Source organism: Apaloderma vittatum, unplaced genomic scaffold, assembly GCF_000703405.1.
Source record: "Apaloderma vittatum isolate BGI_N311 unplaced genomic scaffold, ASM70340v1 scaffold43782, whole genome shotgun sequence".
Taxonomy (NCBI): Eukaryota; Metazoa; Chordata; class Aves; order Trogoniformes; family Trogonidae; genus Apaloderma; species Apaloderma vittatum.
In genome coordinates, this window is record NW_009706116.1 from 1 (window position 1) to 23,155 (window position 23,155).

Consider the following 23,155-nt stretch of genomic DNA (forward strand, 5'->3'; position numbering starts at 1 on the left):
TTACACTACAATTTAAGTTCTTGTATTATACAATATAAACTTCTAAGAAAGAGTTTCTTACGTCTTCATAAGCAACATCACAGAAACATGTAAGAAGTATGCCAGTAGTAAATAGTGAAAACATGTAAATTATGCTGTATCATCCAAGCTGTAGCAGAATCAAAAAAAGCTACTACTAAATAGCAGAATCTGATTTTTATTCTTAAATAAGTGTCATCAACATATTTACACCTATTACATAAGAAACTAAAAATAAATGACAACTTCAAAGTTTATACCCAGACACAAACTTTCCCCTTATTTTAAGTTTTGAGTATCAAACAGCATATATCTACTCTGTAGATGGTAATATTAACTAACACTACAGTGTTAGCAATTTTCAATTAATTGCAGTTTCAGAAAATAGAAGAATCTCAGAGAAATGCTCATGAATTGTTTTAAGGGGAGGAGGAGGAGGACTTTATTTGGCTTTTTTTTCCCTTGGTGTGGTAGTAAAAAAATATTCTGCCACTTAGAATCACAAGCATGTTTTCTCAGATCTTAAAGCATCACCACGATTTATGTACTCTTGATCAATATACTGGAATATGTCGGGTCTGAGATTTATTCCACAGCTATCAAGACTAATGAGATACATTAACTAGGTTGAATAATTTCAAGTTTGGAATAAAGCCATTTTTTTAACAAGTGAATCAGCAGGCATTTAAGAGGTAACCCAGATCAGAAAAAGAACAGAGTAACAGCCTTTTGTAGTTTAAAAGATCTTTTGACTTCTCTTCCAGAATTAACTATTCAGTGGAATACACCTCGTACTCTCAGAAAGAGAATGTCTATGTGTAAAAACCACAACTGCATGACACTGCCCCTTGACGTAAGGCTAGCTGCTCTGGATAAAATTATTCCCTCTCCTGTGGTTTGCCAAGATAATTCTTGAAAGTAGTGTTATGTAATTTATTATTGAACCTAAACTTTTCCATCAAAAATCATCCTTTAACATGTCCCCTATTGTTCTGCATACAGCATCCAGTTTGTAATAAATAACTCCCATCTATCATAGTTATAAAAAAACTAGTTATGATACCGTATTTTGAAATTCCAAAGGAATCCCGTCCTCACGTAAGCTATTTTATCTACAACTTGTTAGTGCATACCTCCCAAAACACTTCATTCTAACCTTCAAATACTTAAGTTTTATAGTTTTTTGCCAGCCTCTGACTTTCATCGTGGCTCAATACACAGTAAATGAAGTCTATGGCATTTGTCTGAATTTATACACATTCATATATAAAGATAAAATTGATCAATATTTTTATACACATTTTAAAGAAAAATGTCATGGTAAGAGATCCTTCCAAAAGATTCAGTATAATGAACTTTCTGAATTCAAAAGTGTGAAGGGAGAAAGCTTCTTCTTAATCTGAGAACTTCCAGCCACAGCTGAAGGAAGGCAGAGGGTGCTTGCAGCTTTCTGTCTATTTTTCGTTCCCCAACTTAGAAAAGGCAGTTTCAGGGGGGCTTTCTTGGTGTGATCGATCTTATCCTCTTCCATGGCTAAGCAGATTAAGGAGTATGTCTTCTGCATTCCCACAGAGTAAGTTGCACTCTTACTATGCTGTAGGAAAAAGAGAAACGTAGTAAGAATCAGTCACCCAAAAGAGGTCAAAATTCTGAACATAACAAAAGGTTACTGTGCAAACAGTATCCCGAGGCAGGCAACAGCAAGCTTTCTGTGCTAATGACAACGGACTGAACACAAGGCCCTTCAGAGCGCTGCCATTCTGGAATTCTGCCCGTGTAGACTCCAGGGTACGGTATGCACAGCGTAAAGGGACTGGTGCAGCTTTGCCATGGGTTGTGTTACAGTTAGCTTCTAGCATAACTACAGGATAAGTACACCAACCTCCCTACGAAGCTTAAGTATGTTGCTCTTGCCCAGGTCTCTGAAGCGGAGCCTTTCTGCTGGCTTTGGACAGGTTCCACGCTGATGGCAACCACAACAAGAGCTACTGTAGGATGTTCTTTCAGGATACCTGGAAGGCACAGCCTTCTCCTAGCTGTGCCCTGAAGCAACGTGATTATATTCTAGCCTTTTGTTTCCAGTAGCAGCTTAGAATGGCAGGTTTGCAATTCCTTATTTTCGATAAGGAAAATCAGCTTCTTAAACAAAACAAGAAAACTTAAAAGCAGTGTAAGTGCACCTTGATCACTTCTAAGGCAACAATGTTCCAGTGCCTGAGCTTGCCAGGGAATGTTAGAAGCATGAAGCAGTGGATTTAGCTGAACTACAGGTTCTCTCACGCTACAAATAAGTTTTTTTAGAGCTTAACATTTTTTAATCTTGTGATCATTTTTCCTTACTCCAAAGCTTCTACACCAGCTTAGTAACTTACTAGACAGTTAAAGTCCACCAAATTAAAAAAAGCATACATTAACCTGTGATCTAATGCAAAAAGTCAGGTATCATTTATGTTAACAGTGCACAGAAAATAAGCACTTAGTGTTTATGTCCTATTTCATTCCATTATTGTTTCACTGTGGCTTTTCCAGTGCTGAACAGGGTAATATCTTCATCCTCTAGGACAAGGTAGGGGAAAATAAAATATGCCCTGGAATTTATAATGCAATTAATCTAAGTAGCTCTACTAAAAAACCCCATCACTCAGTCATTCTTATGCACACAGACTGTGCTTTAGCTTGCTAAGTCATGATGATTTAAACAGATTGTCCAAAACTGAACTCATGTTTTATATATCCACTGGTGCGGCAGGATGTCTTGACTACATGAAAGTTAACATTAACGAGGGACCAAAGCTAGGAAACTGAAAAAAAACCCCAAAAAACGCTTTCACATATCCAACTGGCAAAACATACTTGCCTTATCACATACCATAGACGCTGCTGTATCCTGGCAACTGATAACCTCCATCTCAATGGGCTGCTCTCCCACACTTTTGAGTTTTTCCAGCACCTCATTCACTCCAAGCCACTTGCAATCCACACCACCAACTGAAACAATGTAGTCACCTTCTTTTAGGCCCATCGACTGTAATACAATTTTGCATGGGTTATTACCTGAATTTAGAATGTTACAGTGTCTGCCCTAAAGGTATTTCCCTCTCAGATGCTATAAAGTCACTGTCTAGCCAGACGTGTGGAACCAAATTTTATATATAACATAGAAATGTGACTTTTTCAAGTACACAAATTACCTGTTGGAATTACCGTTGATAAATGTGATTCTGACATACTCAAATGTTGAATCTTTTTATGTCCTTTTCATTTTACTCCTTAAGTAACTGAAATCTTTTTTTGCTACCCTATCGTCCATCACGAGACATTTTCTCTAGTTTTTACTTCAATTTCTTCAGTATTTTTATTCGTACTGCTGCGGTTGCTTCTGCCTTTCTTACAGCTAAACTGTGCTCATCGCTGCATGCTGCTTTATTCTTCTGGGTTTTTTTCTCCAAGAGGACAACATATTAGAAGCCAATAATATGTTCTTTCCCCTCTTTTTGCTTGGGCACATGTTAGCTTGCCTTCTCTTCAGATCCTCAGCTTTGATGTTGCTACCTTCTAAAGCCTTTATCCGTTGTAACTCCCTGAATTAGACAGGGAATGTGATGTCAGGGATACAGATACTCTAACATCTAAGGCATGTGTGGCACTGAAAATGTCTTCAGATTATATTCATTGACTGTGCTGATGTACAGTAGAACTAAATAAATACTCCATACACAAGCTAATGCTACATTTAAAAGATTGTGATGCTAGAGTCTGGAGATAAGTTGTTAATATTGCACCAATGTACTTACTGCTGCAGAACAAACTGGATCAAGACAATAAATCTGTACTGGTGAACCTCCTTTAAGGCTGAATCCCAGTTCTCCTGCTTCGTGGTGGATATGAATGGTACGTGGAGCCGTCCATCTCTGCTTGGCCGAGAACACTGACAGTGGGCCCTGGACATAACATACCAGCAGGCACATTATGGTTTACTCTCATTTGTAAGTAAGCATTTCTAATTCTTTACATTATAATGCTTTAAGCTCACGTGATGTAGGTATTACTCAGGTTAGCTTCCAGCTACTTCCATTGGAATGGAACAGTAAGATTTATCCCAGAAGTTTAAGATGTCCCCTGAAATGCTCAGTCTACTTAATTACTGTTCAGGTGATGCTTCAGAGTGGGATGAAAGCAACTGCCAAGTTTTTCTGAGATCTCCGTTAAGATGTACAGAATCCTTTGGCTGCAGCAGGCTCTAAGGACCTACATGACTCCCTTTTGGAGGAGATAAATTGATTCATGAAATGTTGCATGATCTGATCCTAACTGCAATTCTCGGTTCCCTTTGCCCACCAATACACACGAGGCCACCTGAAAGGCTGGCATTGGAGCGTGCAGCATCACCCGTTCTGCCTGCCCATCTCCAGTCACTACGTGTTTCTCCCCACCTTTAAGTTTTACACAGTTACCCGTTGGAACTTCATGGGACTTTTGTGGTGGTTATCAGGAATGAATGCTGTGCAAATCCACATACAAATGGCACTTCTATTCTTTGCTAATCTCAAAGTGACTTTTATCTCTGAAGCTAGGAGTGATCTTTCCAATAACTTCTGAAAAAAACCCCCAGTTACTACAGGATCACTTTTTCAGGCTAAGATACTCGTGTTGCTTGCCTCACGCTAGAGTGAATTTATCCTTGCTAGCAAAATGACAGGGGTTGGTCAGCATTAGCGTGTTACGTACCAGTCTATGAAAGAAGTCTTTAACTTTCACCTTGGAAAATTGAGGAGCAATTGTTTCTATTTTGTGCTCAGTTTTAGCTAAAAGAAAAATAAATGCATTTTTACTCAAGTATTAATTAAAACATACAAATTTATTTTTCCTGCATTCCAAACTAGATAGAAATTTTTCCTAAATTCTTACCAGGGTCTAGAAAAACTTATTTTTGTGGAAATGTGTAAGACAAATATCTGAAAATATCTTCAGAGGTCATAATACCGATACAAAAAATTTAAAACAATCCATCCAGTCAAAACTGTGCTCTTCTTCTCTTTAACTTTTTTTTCTTTGAAAAATATTTAAAACCAGTTCTCATTCTTTCCCACTGCTTCCAAAGAGGAAAGAGTTGAATGAGCTGGACTAAGGTAGGAGGAAACAGCAGTCAAACCGAGTTAACAACTTAGACCAGTTTAAGAGTTGTGCTACAAGAAACAGTTAATAGTTTTCCCCTAGAGGATTTTAGCTTTTACAGTTTCCTCATTTTTTTCTAGTTCACAAGATAATCACCAAAAAAAGCCAAATTGTAAATAATAACCATTGTTATCTAGCCCAGAAATTGATGTGTCCAGGGACACTAAAACAACTGTAACAAAATTCATTTATCATTTATACTCAAATGTGCAGTATGTGATTGTACATTATTTATGTTATGTATAGATGCCTGTGATATATGTATAAATAAGTATAAAGGCACATGCCCATCAAAGTATACACATGTATGGTTAGATACCCTTCATTTCTAGCTGTGCACACTTACGAAGTATATCTGGAACCTGGATTAGACTAAGAAAGTCATCTTCTGTCTCTTGCTGAGCATATTTGAGAAGTGAGCGCTTATGTGCAGCTGTCAGAACCTCCTGCAGAACATCAATGTTTCGAAGCTTTTTGCACAGACCACAGACTCTTAGAGCTTCTTCGTGGTAAACGATGGCTTTGCGCAAATGTGCTTTCCCTGAGAAAGATTAGAGACTGTTGGTTGTCCTCCACAGACAATGACTACAAGGTAATTTTCAAATTGCATGAAGTAGCTGAGTGAAACTGGCAGTTACCTAATTGTTTTCTCTGGATTTTGTCCTTTAAAACAGTGAGAACCATCAGACATTCAGGGATGTAGTCGTACAACTGGGACAAGGCTTTCTCTTGCTGATCTTCATCATCACTGGCCTGCACTGTAACAACAGAGAACGTGAACAGTTACAAATCTCTTGGTGCCCTGTTCCTTTGGGTGTATTGTTGTGTAGTTATTATTACCTTCTCTCCCAATGCAGTCAGATGTTTTTACATGTACATATTGATGGGAATTTCAGGTTATTAAGACTTTTTCTCAATTTTATCATTTGCAGTATGCAAGTAATATTTATATGGCAGAACACAGTGACAGGAATTGAATAATTTAATTAATAACATAACATGGATATTTCTTTTGTTTCTGCAAAAGTTAGTTTACTGAACTTTCACACTCTTCTGCAAAGGACAAAAAAGCACGGCCTCGTATATGAATGGGAAAATGGCCACAAATAACATACTGAAACCCCAAAGTTCCTGGCTCCTTCTCTTATTCATAGACCAAATTATAACTGTTTATGTGTTTATTATTGTTATTTATATGAATATATAGAAAATGTATGATTCTTACGTTCATGATCACACAGAATGGTGGCAATGAAGTAATGCGCCAGAGCTTTGTAATGGTCTGCCTTGATTTGTGCCAGTTTAGACCAGGAATAGGGGATGTTCTCTTTCACTGGCTCCTGATTCATTGCAGTGTTAACCAGCATGTAAACCTCTCCCACCTAAAATAAAGCACAGAAATGAAGTGTGAGAATTTAACATTAATTATCGGGAGTAAGGGATATTATATTCAGCCTTAAAATAATTTCATGTGCATCACATAAGAGAGGGAAAAAATAGATGGTTAGAAAGGGCTGGAAATAAGTTTTGAGAAAATTTCAAATTCCATCTCTGATTTTCCACTTAAAAGAATAGTAAAACAATTTTGTACAAGAAGAGATGGACTATGTCAGTAAATCTATACAGCTTCAGCCTTCAATAGAAAAACATATAAATGGTTTTTAATTTTACAAATGCATCTCATTAGGTTAATTCAGCTGAGAAAAAGGGTGACACACACTACTTATACAGTAGGTTTGTGCTTCGGTTCTATGTGGTTTAGTTAAAACTGGGCTGCTATCCTTTATGCAGAGGAAATAACGTAGCTTTTCAAGGAGTGAATGCTGCTTGAATGGATCAAACAACTTCACTTGACAGAAGCCAAACATCTTCCCCTGCAGCTGACAAATCCTGATAAGTCCTGCCTGATACGTCAGGGTGGCCTTAAAGGATTGGTAGGACAAGTTTTGCCCATTCATCTACTATGGAACTAGTAGCCATCTGCTGCTCAGAAAGCATATTCATATCTTGCTGGCATACTCAGTTTTTGATGTCAACAACCTCAATCAAGTATGAACGTTACGTTCTGGGGCACAGACTGTCTCCCCATTTTTCAAGCAAGTCCCAAGACAGCTCTGCAGCTACCAGTTTGACTCTGCTTGTCAAGGTCCTTCCCCCAGTTACAATTTAGTTATTCTTTCAGACTTAAGCTCTTCAGGTTTGCATAACCTCCAGCTGCTGGGAAATAACAGACAGGCTACACAAACAACCCTGGCCTTTTGTACGTTGTTCTGTGGACGAGATCTGTACTGATTGAAAGAGCAGTATGATAAATAGCTTTCAGCAAGTTCATGGTCCAAGTGTTCTGGCATGTTGCTATTATTCACTGAAAAAATATTAATTAAAAATAATCATAGTGCTAGTATTATATTTAAATTGCAACTATTCGTCTTTTAATCTTATGAAAGGTTGTGATCCTCACAGCTTGTGAGCTGTCCCTTGTTACTTTTTGTTTTCAGTACTAGTAGTTAACATTTCTGTTTAATTTTCTTTTAATGTTAATGGAGGCTTTAGCTAGTAACACAACACTGTAAACAACTATTTTAAAGACTAAATTTTAAGTCTCCTATTTTACCTTGGCAACTTCCTGTGTCATCTTCACTAGTGTGAAAAACTCGTTGCGTATTCCAGGAAGACCAATCTGCTCAAAAACACACTCTTGAGCTTGTGCAAGCATCATTTTTACTAGTACGTTCAGCATAGCTGGGCTCATATCATAACTTGGTGTGTGAGTAAAAGTCTCCTTTAAGTAGCTTAGGACTCCTGAAATTACAAAATTGTTTTGTCAGCAATACAAAGAGAGAAGCAAGTGAACTTAACTCTACCCTGTGTCATAATAATTAAGATGGAAAGCATACTTTCTAATATTGCATTACAGTAATCTGAAGGGATTCTTAGTACACATGAAATTAAATTGACCTACAGGTTTTGCTTTGCATTGCCATGTAATATCTCCATACACAGTTCTCAAAATTACAGTTCAAAGGAGCAACTGAAGCTGCAAGTTTTAAGAGTAATACCTTCAGATTTGCTTCTAACAGTTCTTGTGTTTGACCACAAAGCAGTGTCGAGCTGAGTGTGACTTCTGTATGGGAGTGGTAGGCTAGAGCTTACGTGTAGGACAGATAAAAGAAATCTACGCAAGATTTCGACTGTAAGTAGGTAACAGTAGAACTCTTAGATAGAAGGAAAATCACAAACGTATAAACTTAATTAATTATGAATCTTCTTTTCAGATGCTCCTAATTGTATTGTGTGTTCCAATGAAAGCTCAGTTTCATCTATGTAAGTAAACTGGAATGGTGTATTTAATAGCATACAATTAGATTCTGCTCTAGACATTTGCTTCCACCAACATATTAATTGTTTCTATCACTTATCATATTAAAAACAAACACTAACTGTAATGCAAATATTAAGTAACAGTTTCACAGATGGGAGCATACCTTCAGCATGCACGTCATCCAACTGGTTTATTGAGTTCTACTAGCCTGTTAATTGCTGATAATACTACAAAAGAGTAACGATAAGTCCTCTGCTTTTTAAGTGTCCTAGCTTCTGTAATCTTCTTGCCACTACATTCAGTTCTGGACACGTTGTGCTGTATTTCCCTTCTACCAGTTTCTGAGATTTTTCATTTTCTATGTTACACTTTTATCTTTTTGCTTACTGATATGCTCTTACACAAATTTGAATTATTGCCACCTTTGCCTTTTTGCACCAAAAAAAACCAGCCCCAAACTTGCCAGAGTGCCCTATGACAGGAGCTGAAAGCACACAGAGAGGGGAAAAGAAAGTTGTTGTTTTTTTTTTTTTATTCTCAACTTATTTCTGCTTATGCGGTAAGCATACACGCACCGAGAGCTTTACTGAGGCTAAACTCTGTGCAACACTTTCCATTCAGCACAGAGAAATGGTTAACACATGCTCTTTATTATGTCTCTACCAACATAAGGAACAGTGTTACGGAGCCGTGCACAGGTACAATGAAATGCCTCCTGAGCACACTGCTTTGGGGCCCTGCAAAGGTACTGTCGGTAGCAACTGATGCATTTCAATTTGTGAATTAATTCAGTTCTGCAAATACACCCAAATGAAAAGCAGTGATTTTTTTTTTATTTGCAAAATGGAAGGAGCAGCACCAAACTAGGTTTTAAGCCCTTTATCAACCCTTTAAATCTGTTCTTGTATAGATTTTACACCAGTGTAATATCACAGAGGTAAAAGCAGCTATGTCGGTGAAATAGAGAATGAACAATGAAGCAGTTAACGTTAGGGCTGTTACTCAAGACCTTTAAACTGCAGTTCATTAATCATTAACCAGAGCATTCACTATGTTTATTTGCATGTTCAGACTACAGTTCCAGGTTTTGAATTAAAACTTCATCTCTTAGCTCTTCACTAGGCTTCTTGAATTTCCCTATTTCTCCTTTTTTGTGTAATGAAGTCAGTGGGAAATACAGAAATCTCCAGGATGTCAGGAAGAGATTAGGAACATTTCCATAAATACTTTCCCAGTATTTTTAAATTTGTACCTGCGGCTCTCTGAAAAGCATCAACAGCATTTTCAAGTCCAGCCTGGGTCTGACGATTGCATCTTGTTCCAATCTGGGTGTAGAGGGCTCCAATGTTGAATAAAATACTAGCTTTTTCCAGCGACAGATTCTGCTGACACACTGGGACACCTGTGAAGGAATCGTACCTTGGGAAACAAATATTAGAAATAGTGTTAACAAATTAAGGTCTGAGCTGTTCCCCACCTGCTTTGTGCACCAAGGTTCAGAGTCCCAGAAACATCTGCAGTTGTCCAAAATGAAGATGATTTTCTCTTTTTGCCTTCTGCTAACCTGTAGCCCAAATCATAATCTAGCAAATGGCTCCAGTGTAAGCATGAAAAGGATGTTTTGTGTCCAGGTTTACTCTTAATGCTAAAACAAAATTGACAATACACACTGCAGGGTGGGGGTGAGGGGAGAAACACACAGGCATGCTCAATTTAAACAGAAGACAGTTAATGATTGATAGTTTTGAATAATAAAAAAAAAAGACAATCAGGAGCTACACACTTACCATGTAAATAAGACTCCCATGTGCCTGGTGGGAGGGAAGAATCTGTTTTCTACATAACCAAGTTGAAGGAAATAGCTTATCAACATCTCAATGCCAGCTTCATCTCGGCTAGGAGTGCGGCAGGCCTTAAAACAGAATAGATTAAAATAAAGTGTATTCTTTTGGGTTACAGGATGAATACTGAAACACTGAGGATAAAGCTCTGCTTCCTCTGGACTTCTGCATATCATAGAAATGTGTGGAATTTGAGAACAGTAAGCTTAAGGCCATATGGATGCATTCCAAATAAGTTTTTCAGCTTCACAGAAGTAGCATGTAACCTTTAAGGAAGCAAAGAGGATCTGTTTCACAAGTCTCGGAGTTAGTTCAACGTATTGTAGGTATTTTAGGAAAGCTATAAAGAAATCTTATGTTTCTAGTATAATACAGGAAGCAAACAATAGGTAGAAATAACTACCATTCCACCATAATCTTTTGCCAGATACATTCACTTCAACATTCTTCCCGTTAAATTTAAAATACTTTAAAGTAAAAATGTAAGTATGACAAATCTTAGATTTAAAAAGTTGTGTCAATAACTTGATCACTTTGCATAACTTCATCCTTTCCTTCACTTGTTTTTTTACTCAGATTGCACAGCTCTTGGACAATGGAGATTCATGTTCCACTTCTCAGAAACAAAGTCAATGTGAATATGGTAAGTTATCAGTAATAGTGGCATATTCTGATTCCATGTAACTGGAGATTAAAAGGGCCCATGGCACGTCATACATGAACTTACTTGTCTCAAATCCATGAGATCTGCTATTTCATCTTCATACTCAGAACTGTCTTCACTATAATGTTCCAGAATAAAATCCTAAAAAAAAGGTAAAAAAAAAATCAGATAAATTAACTTAAACTATTCATTATTTTTTGTCAGCAGTTGCAAACAGTACAAAATTGTTTTAGTTGTGATTTGCATGTTGTTTACTCCTTTCCAGTCAATAGTATAGTGGCACATAGCAATGAGATTACAAAAGGACAACAGAACTAATAATTTCATTTGATATTTGCTTCTTTAAACAAATCTGAAATGGAAGTTATTTCTATTAACCATTCTGAAATGTGTCTCTGAAATTTACCTTTAGGGGGACTGTAAAGTCTACTTCTTTGGTTTCCTTCAGGCCAAGAGGTACCAAGGGAATGCTGAAAGTCTCTCTGTAGAACAAATAGACAAAAGGTTCAGAAATGTTTCTTTTCTGATTGTAAATCTTGATAATTACTTTTGTTTCATTTGACAACAGAAAGTTAGTATGTTGATGGGTGTGGAGTTAAAAGGTACATAGTTTGTAATGGTTCTTTCCTGCCCAGAAAGTCTGCTATGACTCCTCCAGAAGAGAGTGAGGAAAGGTACTTGTCTGTGCTCTTTTTTTTTGCCTTTTTTTTCCCATTCTTTTAATTTGAGCCTATTTTTCCTCCAAGGAATGAAAAGGAGACTCTCAGAGGCTGGCTTGCTACAATTTAGATCAACTTTACACATCTACACAAGTTATATGGACAGAAAACAGCTCCACAGCTGCTAGGAGATCTGCCACTGTAAGAGCTACGGTAATCATCAATAGTTATCATCAGATTTTTATATCCTACCAGTGGTTTCATTTGTAGAAGTGATGTGTGTCTAAGACGGAAAAGCAAGGCTAAAGTATACCAGTGAAAGGTCTAAGTATAACAGTTAAGCATAACAGTGAAATGTCTAAGACTAGGAGGTCTGACAGACAATGCTAGCTGTTAACCTCTAAAAAAGTTAACCTCTAAAATATCAAAGGGCAATAAGGATGAGAAGAGTGACTTAAAGAAATCAGATGCTCAAGAGACTACACATCTGTATCACGGCCTTAAAACCCAGATCATACTAGTAAACAACACTAGCTAATGAGACTATTATCAATTAAAGAGCACCATTTATCCATCAAAAAATACATATATTACTCTTCCTCTAAGCATATTACTCAATTATAAAAATAAAAAAAGATCAGAATTGCTTCCGCATATGTAGTTTGTTGACTAGGTTTAATGGATCAGTGCTAGGCAATTTTAAGGTTTATCTGAGATTTTCCTTTTTCTTGAAAACAACTGATTGACCATCTAATCATTGTTTAAAGAGTTCAGTTACCAACTAGAAAATCGCACAGGTGTGATTCATTTATGGTCTTACCAGCAAAACCAGCAAAATCCCTTTCTTAGTGGTGAAAATTCCATTTGAGGAAGCTGGGAGTAGGAGTGCAGCTTCCTCAGCAGAGGAAGAGTCCTTAAACTGGTTGGTGGCATGATCCAAAAGTGGCTTTGCTAGCTTGCAAAACACTTCCAGGATACAAAACCAAAACACCACTGCAGGTAGTGCAAATGACCTGATTTCTGATGAGATTTTTAGAAGAAATGTAACACTTTTACAACCGATTATATCGAGAGTTTTTCCTCCAAAGTGAGTGAGACATATGCAAAAGAAATCCTAACCTACTGTTTTAATCTGTTCTGGTACCACCCAAAGTCCCTGTAGACACCAGCATTTGTCATTCAAAGGAAGTGGAATTCTGTTTTTTGAGTTTCTAAGGTACCACACCCATGGAGTCAATATTACAGGGTCACTGAACAATTAAAGAGGGGATTATGGATTTCCAGGTCTGAGTAGCAATAGCATCATGCTTCCCAATCCAGCCAAAATGTGTGCAAGTCCTGGGAGGGCCAACCCTCCAGGCTGGTGTAACACAACGTAGGGTGGGTGTGACCTCAGGCTGGTAACTATATGTACAGTAGATTCAGAGAGCAACTATTAATAGCTATTTGCTATTAAAGGCTGGAGAGCAGTTACAGAGGGAGTGAATTATTTTAGCTGGTAGAACATAAAAAGCATTTAGAGCTTAGAATGAACAACATTGAGAAGGTAAAACATTCAAAACAGACTGGGGAAGCAGGATCAGAAGAGAATAAAAAAGCATGCTACTGTGCAGCTGCCAGGCTTCTGCCTGCCTTCAGGCCTGACCTGCTGCTCACCCTTCATTAAGACTTCAAATATTTCAAATATTCTTTAGGTAGAAGAAGGAATAGTACTTCTGGATGACTCTTGCTCTCATTTTCAGTGCCATAACTTTCATACTGCTCTCTACACTCACATGCATCTATGAAGAGTGCTAAAATCTTGAACTAAAACCATTCTTGCATCAAATAGTTGCCCAAGTTTGACATGAGGGTGGAGGGCAGGAACTTCAGCACAGGTTTCTTGTTGAGAATAAAGAAACAGCATCAGCATTCACTTGAAAGATATGCCACTGGAAAAGTGCTTAGTCCTTCTACATTAAGAATTCCTCAGAGTCCACCTGGAATTTAACACCTAACTTAGAATAGTGTTAAAAAGGACCCGAAATTATGAGCCCTCATATGAAGCACTTCAGTTTGTGTCATGAGCTGCTAATGTTAATCAAATAGTGAACATTTAGTTTTAGGAGCAACAAGACAGAAATCTTAGCAGTATTCAGGCAATGAATTATTTTTAACTTCAAAGTTTTATCTTTGAGGAATCCATCACAATTTGAAGTTTAGCATGCTTTTTATTGGAAAAGTATCTTGGAACAATTCCAACTTCATTTGGTAAAGATTTCTATTTTAGCCAGCTAATGTATGGATTTCTGTCACTGAAGCACACACCATAAAGATTACCTCAAGTCTGCTCAGAGCTCCAAATCAGTGTTGGGTTTCTATACTCCAGCTAAAGAGAGGACTGTTATATGCACTGCATTTGAGAACAGATAATTCTGTCACAAGGTTTGCTCACTCCAGAATGCACTGAACCAATTAGCCATGCTAGAACTGGAAATTCTGCTAGTTAACTTGTGTCTCCCCATAAAGCCCTAAGAGCTTTCAATTCTTGCAATACTTCCTCCACAAAGGAACTCCATATCTAAGGATTAGTGGCACATACTTTTCCCAAGCGAAAGACAAATACACAGACTAACCCTTAGTCAACAAATCTACCATCAAATATGTTCTCTTCGTAACAACTCTCAGTTCTTTCACGTAATTATTTTCCAGCATTCACATTCACCTAGAAACAATTTTGTTCCCAGTGAAAAACATAAGATCTGTTAATAATTGAGTAAGTTAGCTTTGTACTTACTCTGTATTTTGATAAACTTCTACTGAGATATTAAGTCCTTCCAATTCCTCCTTTAAGATCTGCAGGTCTGAGTTAACAAAGCTCAGTTCCAGTAGTACCTGCTCTCGTACTTTGTTGTTGGTGGTTGCTCTGCAGAAAGAGAGACATGTAATTTTTTTCTACCAAGGAAAAGATTTTGTACAGAAGCTTGGTTGGGCCCCCTTGCTAACATTCTCAACATTTTTAAGATTTTTTTTTACTTTTATCTCTTCAAGAGATGATACAAGACTTCATGTTTCAGATTTTATTAGGCTTTTCTGTCAAGAAAGCACCACAGATAGTTTCCAGATAACAGCACACAGACACATAGAAGGTTTGCTATGTGCTACATTTTTGTGTGTGTGATAAAGAGTCAGGCTTATTTTTCAGATGCATTAATCAAAAAAACTAAAGCATCTTAAACAGAATCACTATTTTCAGATTATGTGGTCTTTTCCTCAAAGATACAAGGGTGGAGCTGGAGGGAGTCAGGAGACTTTTTCAAGAGACTTCCCCACTTTATAAATTGCGTAATGATCTGTTGAGACTTCTGATCTCAAGAATAAAAGAAAACAATTTTCACATAAAACTGTTACTAAAAAATATTTTACAACCAAATATACAGGCAGAAATATATTTCTTTTTAATACAATACAGCTTTCCCTATAATTCTGTCACTTGCAAATAGGATTTTTTTGTTTGCTTGCTTCCTTTATAGGTCATTTATATGACAACGTTCGCTAGCAGAGTGGATGTTAGTATTTAGCACTGTAGAGCATTTCTATGTGATTTCTTATTTGTGTATTTCAGGATATTATATCACTATTTCTTACCTGATTCTCCATACAGTATCTCAAGAGACTTAAACTGTTATCAATGTCCATGCCAATTTAGAGTTAATTTGATTACTTTTTCATGTTGTTGCACTGTAGACATACAGCAACAGAGGCAATGTTATATCTTTGAGATCCACATAACTCTACTCTGAACTCAGTTTTAACTCAGAACTTCCAGAACAAACAACAATGAAAAGGAGAAAGTGACTTTCAGAAGTTCTAAAAATAAAAGTCTTTGCACTATATGGATCATTTGTTTCAAGCCCAGCGGTTCCTTTCAGTCCAAAGTAAAGAAACTCGCATTTCCATTTTTTTCTCAACTCCTTTTGCAGGAGGCTCCTTGTGGACAGCAAATAGTTTGCTTGTTTCAGAACTTGATGAAATGCAAATAGAATTTGAAAACATAAAGCTCATTTATGTTTTCCTTTAGGAGATTATAAACATGTCTAATCATGAACTATCTAGTGGTCATGTTATTTTTAAATTGCTTCTCTCAAAGAACTAGCCATTTTAATAGCCAAACAGGTGTAAATTCATTTTATATTTTTGCTAACTTTGAAGAGTAGAAGATCAGACTTATTTCTAATAGGCTCAGTTCCCACTCTTGTCAATAGGTACTTCAGTATTTCAGCAGTTAATATTAGTATCAGGATGCTAAACTTTAGGATATCTTTAACTTGAGTATCAGAGTACCCAGTGTTGACATTAGATATTACTTGTCTCTTTAGCCTTCCCCAACCATTCCTGAGTTGGCATGCAGAAACTTTTACTGAATTAAGAACATGCAGTTTCAAAACCAGATAGAAGAATTTTGCTATGCGTACATGAGGTAGCAAAAGACCGTAAGTCTTACTCCTTCAGTCAGTTACCAGGAAAGAAAGCAAAATTAAGTCAGTCACAGAAGCTAGAACTCCATAAGCTCTGGAGCTACCACATCTCTTAACCGAAGTGGAGCTAAAGGCTGGCAACAGGCAAAGGACAACCTCTTAATTAACAGCAAGTTTAAGAAAAGTGAATTTATCCAAGCCTTTTCACTTCTCTAAGGGAATTATGGCAACTAATTTGTTCTCAGAGGCCCATTGTTTCTCCAGCCGCAGAGAAACAGACACTATAGGAGAATACTGCAGATGAGCAGTGGGGACATTTTCAGTTTGGTGTAACAGAGGGGTTGGTTGTTGGAAAGCTACAGGACTGTTTGCTAAGCAGTTAACCACAGAATGTAATGAGGGTCAACATTAGGCTATTCCTATGGGAACCATGTCTTAAAAGATTTGGTAGTCAAAATATAGTAAATAAAGGGTACATCTTCCAGTTAGCTCGAACTGTAGGAAAATTTGGTGACAACCGTAAGCCAGCTGGAGTTAGATGTCAGCTACCCAGCTACTCTTACATCACAACTACATGGAACAAATAAGGCAACTGATGGTCCTTTGCACTGTGGAGCACAGATCTAAAGGATCTTGGAAAAAGCAACAACACAGTGACAATATCTTTATTTGATATGAGGTGTAAAACAGGCTCATTACAATATTCAGCAAGGTTCACTTGCCTTTATCAGTAGCAATAAAGCTGATCAAACAGAGCACCGTAAGTCTAACATTGAGCTCATTTGCTATAACACAGCAGCTTTGAAAGTGCACTTTATAGCAAGTAATAATTCTACAGAGCTACAACATAAAAAAAACCCCAAAGGACCTCCAGGGAGATTCACAAAGCATCCAGCAGTAATTTATGCAGCATGTTAGTGGAACAGTTAGGCAGACTGGGAAAAGCAACAGCTAGGAGACTTTTAAAAATTTTTAAAAAAACAACAAAAAAACCCCACAAAACAAAACAAAACCAACAAAAACCAACCAAACAAAAAACCCTACGTTGCTCAGGCAAGAAAACTAGGAGACCATGAACATACCTTAGAAGATTTTCAGCACCAGCTCTCATTCTTACTGCTCTTAAGATCTGTTGATTTAGGATAGCTCTTTGATTTTGCAGTTTGCTTCGACCAGTCTCGGCAAGAGGATTACATCCCTAGAATTAAAGAAATTAGGGGGTTTTGTTGCTGTTGGAAGAGACACTGAAAAAAGAGTAACATTGAATTTGAATGAACTTTAATGACATAGGTCTGTATGAATACAGATTAACTACATTGACATCAGTGATGAGGGACTTGACAGTTTCTTTTCCCAAACTTAGTCATTAAAAGTGAAAGAGACACCATGACCAAAACATTTGGCCTTAAAATTGAGGCACAAACTACCAAATACTTTATGTTCCTTTACACACATTTATACACACACACATAAACAAGGCACACTTAAAGTACAACGTGGTCTTGTATCCACAATTTGCGTTCTGCTCTTAGCCTGTTTCTTTTTCTGGGATGCCGGTGTTTTTCCTATGTTGATTTTTCTCCACTTTTTGCTGTATAATAATCTTTCTTTACTATTGGTATTCAAAGTCCTCTTCCATGCCATTTTCATCTGAACCTTGTCAACTATTTCCTCTTGCTTTTGCCATTCAGTTTGAATACTTGATGCTCATCTTGGGCCTTTCATCTCTATATCACTGTATAGGTCTCTGATCCTTTCTTCCAATCTCTTTCTCAAATGCTTAGTCCAAGCATCCTTCCTAAATGTATCCTTGCCTTGCCCTTGTCTTCTTTTTCTCTGTAAAGCTGCAGCTTCTTTACAGAACTGCCTGCCATTCCTGTGTGCCAAACAAGTTTCATGATGTCATTCAAATACTTCTTTACAGCTCTGTTTCTGGGAAAACTTTCAGGAAGATCAACTGCCTGATTCCTAAGCCCACAGAGCTCAGTATAAGTGGTGTGTTTACTTCAGGGGACCTTTGATCAAGCTCCAGCCCAGAAATCAAACAAGCTCCCATTGAACAATGAGTACGAAACTGCTATGACCTTAAACTTTGTGCAGCAAGAAAAAAATGGCAGAAATGTTTCCCTTTGTTTCAGGACCAGCCACTAATCTCTGTATGAAGCTTTAAGGCAGAAACAACCCTGGGGCCTAAGAGGACAAGACGCTGACACACTGAGGTATCCGTGTCACCTCCAGTGTGCCTGGAAGTGCTGCACTTTAGTCTCCCTGATGACGAGCTTCCTGTGGATAGAGGAGTCTATTTTCAGAACAGGCTCACCTGCTATGAGCATATACCTCCCATTTATTTTTCAAAGCCTACAAAGAACTTGTATTTTACCTTTTGGAAAATACTGGGGTTTACAGTTCCTGCACAGGGGATGAGGCCACTCAGCTAGTTTGTGTTCCTTTGCAGGCTCAAACTCTATTGTAATCAGCCTGCCAGAAAACTGATGGGTAGAAGTCTGCATGGAGGACAGTGAAAATGACCAACATCTGAAAAAAACAACAATATGGAAAATACACAATCTGGGGAAGATTTCCCCTTGTGTAAACCACAAATTCTGTATACTAAAAGGTTTTTTAGCAGACAGGTCCAAAGAAAGTGCTTCCTTTTGTTTTACCCTCCATGCAGAAGATCCCCTTCCCAGACAGCATTTGTACTTAGTTCCCATTTGAACACTGCCAAGGATGTTGGTGTTTGGTTCATTACAGTATCTGGCAGCCAAACATCCCAGCGGTTTCCACACCTGCTGTTTCATTTCTTGTCAACAGGATGCTAGATGCTTCATTTAATTGCTGTTTATTTCTTTGCTGAGCCAAGACGATTTGGATAGTGAGCTGGATTTTTTTCTACCTGGTTTATACACTATCAGTAAAACCATTAATAAATAGCAACAAAAGAACGGTTATTACTAAGGAAGTTGAAAAATGACCAAGAATGGAGTTTAGCGGTCATGGTAGGCTTGGGTTGCTGGTTAGACTAGATGATCTTAGAGGTCTTCTCCAAGCAAAATGACTCTATGATTTAAGCTTTCATTGCTTGCATTTTTTTTGAAAAAAATAAATACCAAGTACATTGAGTTACTCTGCTGTGAAGATAATCCAAACAGTATAATCACCTACTGGGTTTAGAGCCTTTTCTCCCCTCAGAGCATAGCTACACTTCAAAAAGAAGTGTTTAAAGGGCTTAAATGTTATTATCCTTAGCTCTTGAAAAACAAAACAATAAAAAAATTGCTTTTTAAAGACGAAAGTTCAAGTAGCTAGTTACTTTATTTCTTCCTGCTTGAATAACATTGTTGAACTAACTACAGAATCAGGAAGCTGATGTGTTTTTAATATGTCATTTTCAGAGGCAAGTCGTGCACGAAAGTTATATATGTTATTCATATACCTAGTCGGGTGACATTTTGAAAGAAACAGACACTGATTTTGGACAAATAAACACGCACCTCCTGATGAAGGCTGATCTGTGCAGGGCCTGCATGGTTGATAGCAACCCTCTGACTCACTAACGGGGTGTGCCAACAGATTCCAATGGGATTGCTGCTCATCTCTTCTTAGAACTAATGTCTGAGCTCAGGTGGCAGATTGTCCGACAGTTTTATTTTTAAGTTTATAAACATTAGCCTACACACACTTATTTGGCAAACAGTTGTATCCTGAATGCCTGTGGGATCTCAGTGTGATGCTGCCTCTATCAGACCAGGCAAAGCCAAGCAGAGCTCCGAAGCAGCTGGCTGACTGCTCACGACTCATGTGGGATTTTGGGGAGATTCTATTCTACAGATTACATGGGGCCAGGGAGGGTAGCTAGGCAAGCATGTAGTCAGATACTCCAGGTTAACTGTGGATGGACAGTATCTTGCCTCTGTGCAAGGCACCAGTGTTTACCTCCCATTTGAAAGAGCCTTAAAATCCTCTGGTCCAAGAGGTATAGGCAGAATCTGTGTGTTCTTACAAGTTTAGGCTCTGGGCCTACCTACCACATAGGAAAACAGCCGTCAGAAGTATGGGTCCCAAATAAAGAAGCAGTTTTATTTCATTTGGATGCCAAAAAGTTCTTTCTTCAAGACAGAAGTATTTTTTAATATCAGAAATCCAGTTGTAATGGACACGAAACCCATGACTGTTTGCCAAACAGTGAGTAATCACAGTAAGCATTTGAAATTAACATAAATATGATTTGTGAAGTGGTGGTTTGAACTTTTAAGAAGAACTACACACTGTCTGAAGGTGACACAGAGTTGAAACTGGGTGTGTCTTCTTCCTTAAAACATTCCTTTCCAGCCAGTGCAACTAGTGCTGCTTGTCAAGCCCAGTAGTGTACACAAATGGCCATATCCTCCAGATACTTAAATGTGCATGTAATTTAACTTATATGCATGTAACTTCTTTGGCTGTAATAGCAATTCTAGTAAACAGCATGATTCACACCAGTATTTCTAGAACTGATCCTAAGTCCTGCTAAATTATTATGTTTATTTCCTTACCTCCTTCCACAACTAGAATTAAAGTTTCTCTCTGCATGTTTCTATTAGTTCAGTTTTGAAATTTTAGCTGTATACTTCAAGTCTTTAAATAGTGCAAGTTTTACCTGATTTAAAAATAGAAGCAGTAGGGAGAGAAGAAGATGTAGTATTCCAGAGCCTGGTCTACTTGTGCCATGAACAAATATTTTATAGTTCTAAGTGGCAGGCCCCAACGATTAATACAAAGTTTTAGAACCAGTTACTGTATTAAATTCCAAATTCATATTTTCTGCATACTATTCCATCTTGTCACACTGCTCACTAGGCAAAATGCAAATAATATTTCACCAGAGATGTTTTTCTCTTGACTAACCAAGTCTTAGATGATTTGTAGTTTCATATGAAGGCCTACTTTCAGTTTTCGTTTTTATGAGCTTGTATATAATGAGGTGATATGGCATGACAGGGGGTATGAATCATCACAGCATTGTTTCTGCCCCACCAGACAAGTGGAAGGAGAACAAATAGGCAAATAAATATTCCTGTGTCAATGCTAATGTTGATGGTTGCCTGGCTACTAATGATTAAAAAGAACCACATGAACCAAACCCCAGTGGAAGCACAGGTGTAGCAGGTTGGTAAACTGATACTTTAACCACAGTTGAGGGGGAAGCCCTTCAGAAGAAACTCCAAAAGCTAAGGAGGGGAAGGAGAGAGAGAGAGGGAGAGAGAGAGTTAATTAGGGAAGTGCTGAATCACGAGGTGGTTACCATACCTATCATTATTTTCAGCCTGGTGCTTCATTTATGGAACTGCTTGTTTTCTGTTTTTAGCCTTTTCCCCTGACAGGGAGGACTAATATATACTGTCTTTCTTTCTGAATCATCTGCTTGGTCTGTGTGATAAGCATCTAACCTCACTGATGGAATCAAAGCTTTAAGAAAGGAAAGAGACAAGAAAATAAGCATCTTCATTAAACTGACCAGAGTCTAAAGGTTCATTAAGCTAGCTGTTCTTCTGCTCTGCCTCTACAGCGCACGATGGACTGCTATCCAAAACAACCGTCGAAGACAGGATGTGTAGTGCTGTACCAACAGGTGCTTGGAGAGCTACAGAAAGGGTAAGCTTGGAAAATGAATCATGGCTTTTTCTTCTGATTTATTGCAACTTAAAGGCTGATTAGGGAATTTGAAAAGTTACTAGTCTGTGTAAGGTGTTACAAAGCAGTAAACCAAGATGGGAAAAATAGAGTAGAAAGAACTTGACAGATATCTCTTTCTGACTCTGCTCCTATCCACCCAACCCCCCCCCCCCAAAAAAGCCACAGAGCCCGCATACTCCTACTAATAGAACACCATGCAAGCGCTGGATCATGTGCCTGGATGAGTACTACTCTCTAAATATCCCAAGTTCTGTATATTGATGTGTTTTGGGGATAGACACTGTGAAAACTTACTGGTTTACTGAGGTGATGTGCTGTAATAAAAACAGGAGAAAGGGAAAAATAAAATAAGGGGACAACAGCTTGAAAAAGAGAGCTATTTTCTCCCACAATAACTCAAAAGGAACTAAAAAAAAAGCAGGAAGAGGTCTGAGAGGCCAAGCAATCCACAGAGCCATCACAGGTTTAAAGAATAACTTCCCTAGAGGTAAGAGAAGCATCTTGCATACCCAAAGTGGCACATGAGGACAGACTGTTGAAAAATCCTTCCTGTCTGAATGCCTTGCCTTGTTGTAAAACAAAGTGTTCTTCACTCTTATTGTTAATTTTGTCAGTATTTTCTGCTAACCACAGGCTCTTTAACAGGGAAGGAAGACCAAGGGCAGAATTTGGATGGATGTGCAGGATATGCATGGTTGATTCACAGGTTGCTGCAGTAATAGTGAAAGAATGTGGAACTCTGTGCAGAGGAGGTCAAGGCACGAGGCGGATGGCCCAAGAGCACTCACACCACCCAAGAGTACAGGTACTGTTTGCCCTGGCAATGTACCGTGGAACACACTGAACTAAACTATCCGCATGTGATGGCTGAGATAAACAAAACAGTAGCAGAACCAGTTTTTTGGTGCATTATCTTCCCAGAAAGTAAAAAGTTCTAGACAGAAGCTCTGTCTTCTTTTTGATGGAAAATAAGGTGCTTCTTCTACCTTGCCATATCCTCTTGAGGACACTAGCAAGGATTTTCTTGTTTTGTTTTTAAAATGAAAATCCTTCTCACATGTTTGGTTGCAGGTGATCAGATGATTAAAGAGCGTTGTTTTGGACAGGAGATATACGTGGAAGGGAATAGGGACAACATTGACAGATTTGCATATACCCTGCTTGGCTGCACAGGTTATTTCCTCAAAACTAGATACTAAAAAAAAATATAAAAAATCTGAGACAGCTCAAAGCATCTTGTATGTTTAAGGAAAATTTAATTTTTGCCTATATAAATATGACAGGTCTCTGTCCATTATGTCGGTTTTTTTCTGTGGCAGAGATGAGATAAGGGGAAGAGGGAA

At 37.9% G+C, this 23,155-nt stretch overlaps 1 protein-coding gene across 1 annotated transcript; it reads right to left on the reverse strand.

The window, feature by feature from the left end:
- Window positions 1–1,360: 1,360 nt before the first annotated feature.
- Window positions 1,361–19,732, reverse strand: RHPN2 (rhophilin, Rho GTPase binding protein 2). Its single transcript, XM_009865650.1, has 15 exons — window positions 19,631–19,732; window positions 17,219–17,334; window positions 14,456–14,584; window positions 11,427–11,502; window positions 11,084–11,161; window positions 10,303–10,427; window positions 9,768–9,934; window positions 7,808–7,995; window positions 6,419–6,575; window positions 5,832–5,951; window positions 5,540–5,734; window positions 4,747–4,823; window positions 3,813–3,959; window positions 2,888–3,043; window positions 1,361–1,612 (listed from the first exon to the last, which is right to left on the reverse strand). The coding sequence occupies exons 1-15, from the start codon at window positions 19,730–19,732 to the stop codon at window positions 1,361–1,363; spliced, it is 2,085 nt and encodes a 694-aa protein (XP_009863952.1).
- Between the last annotated feature and the right edge of the window lie 3,423 nt (window positions 19,733–23,155).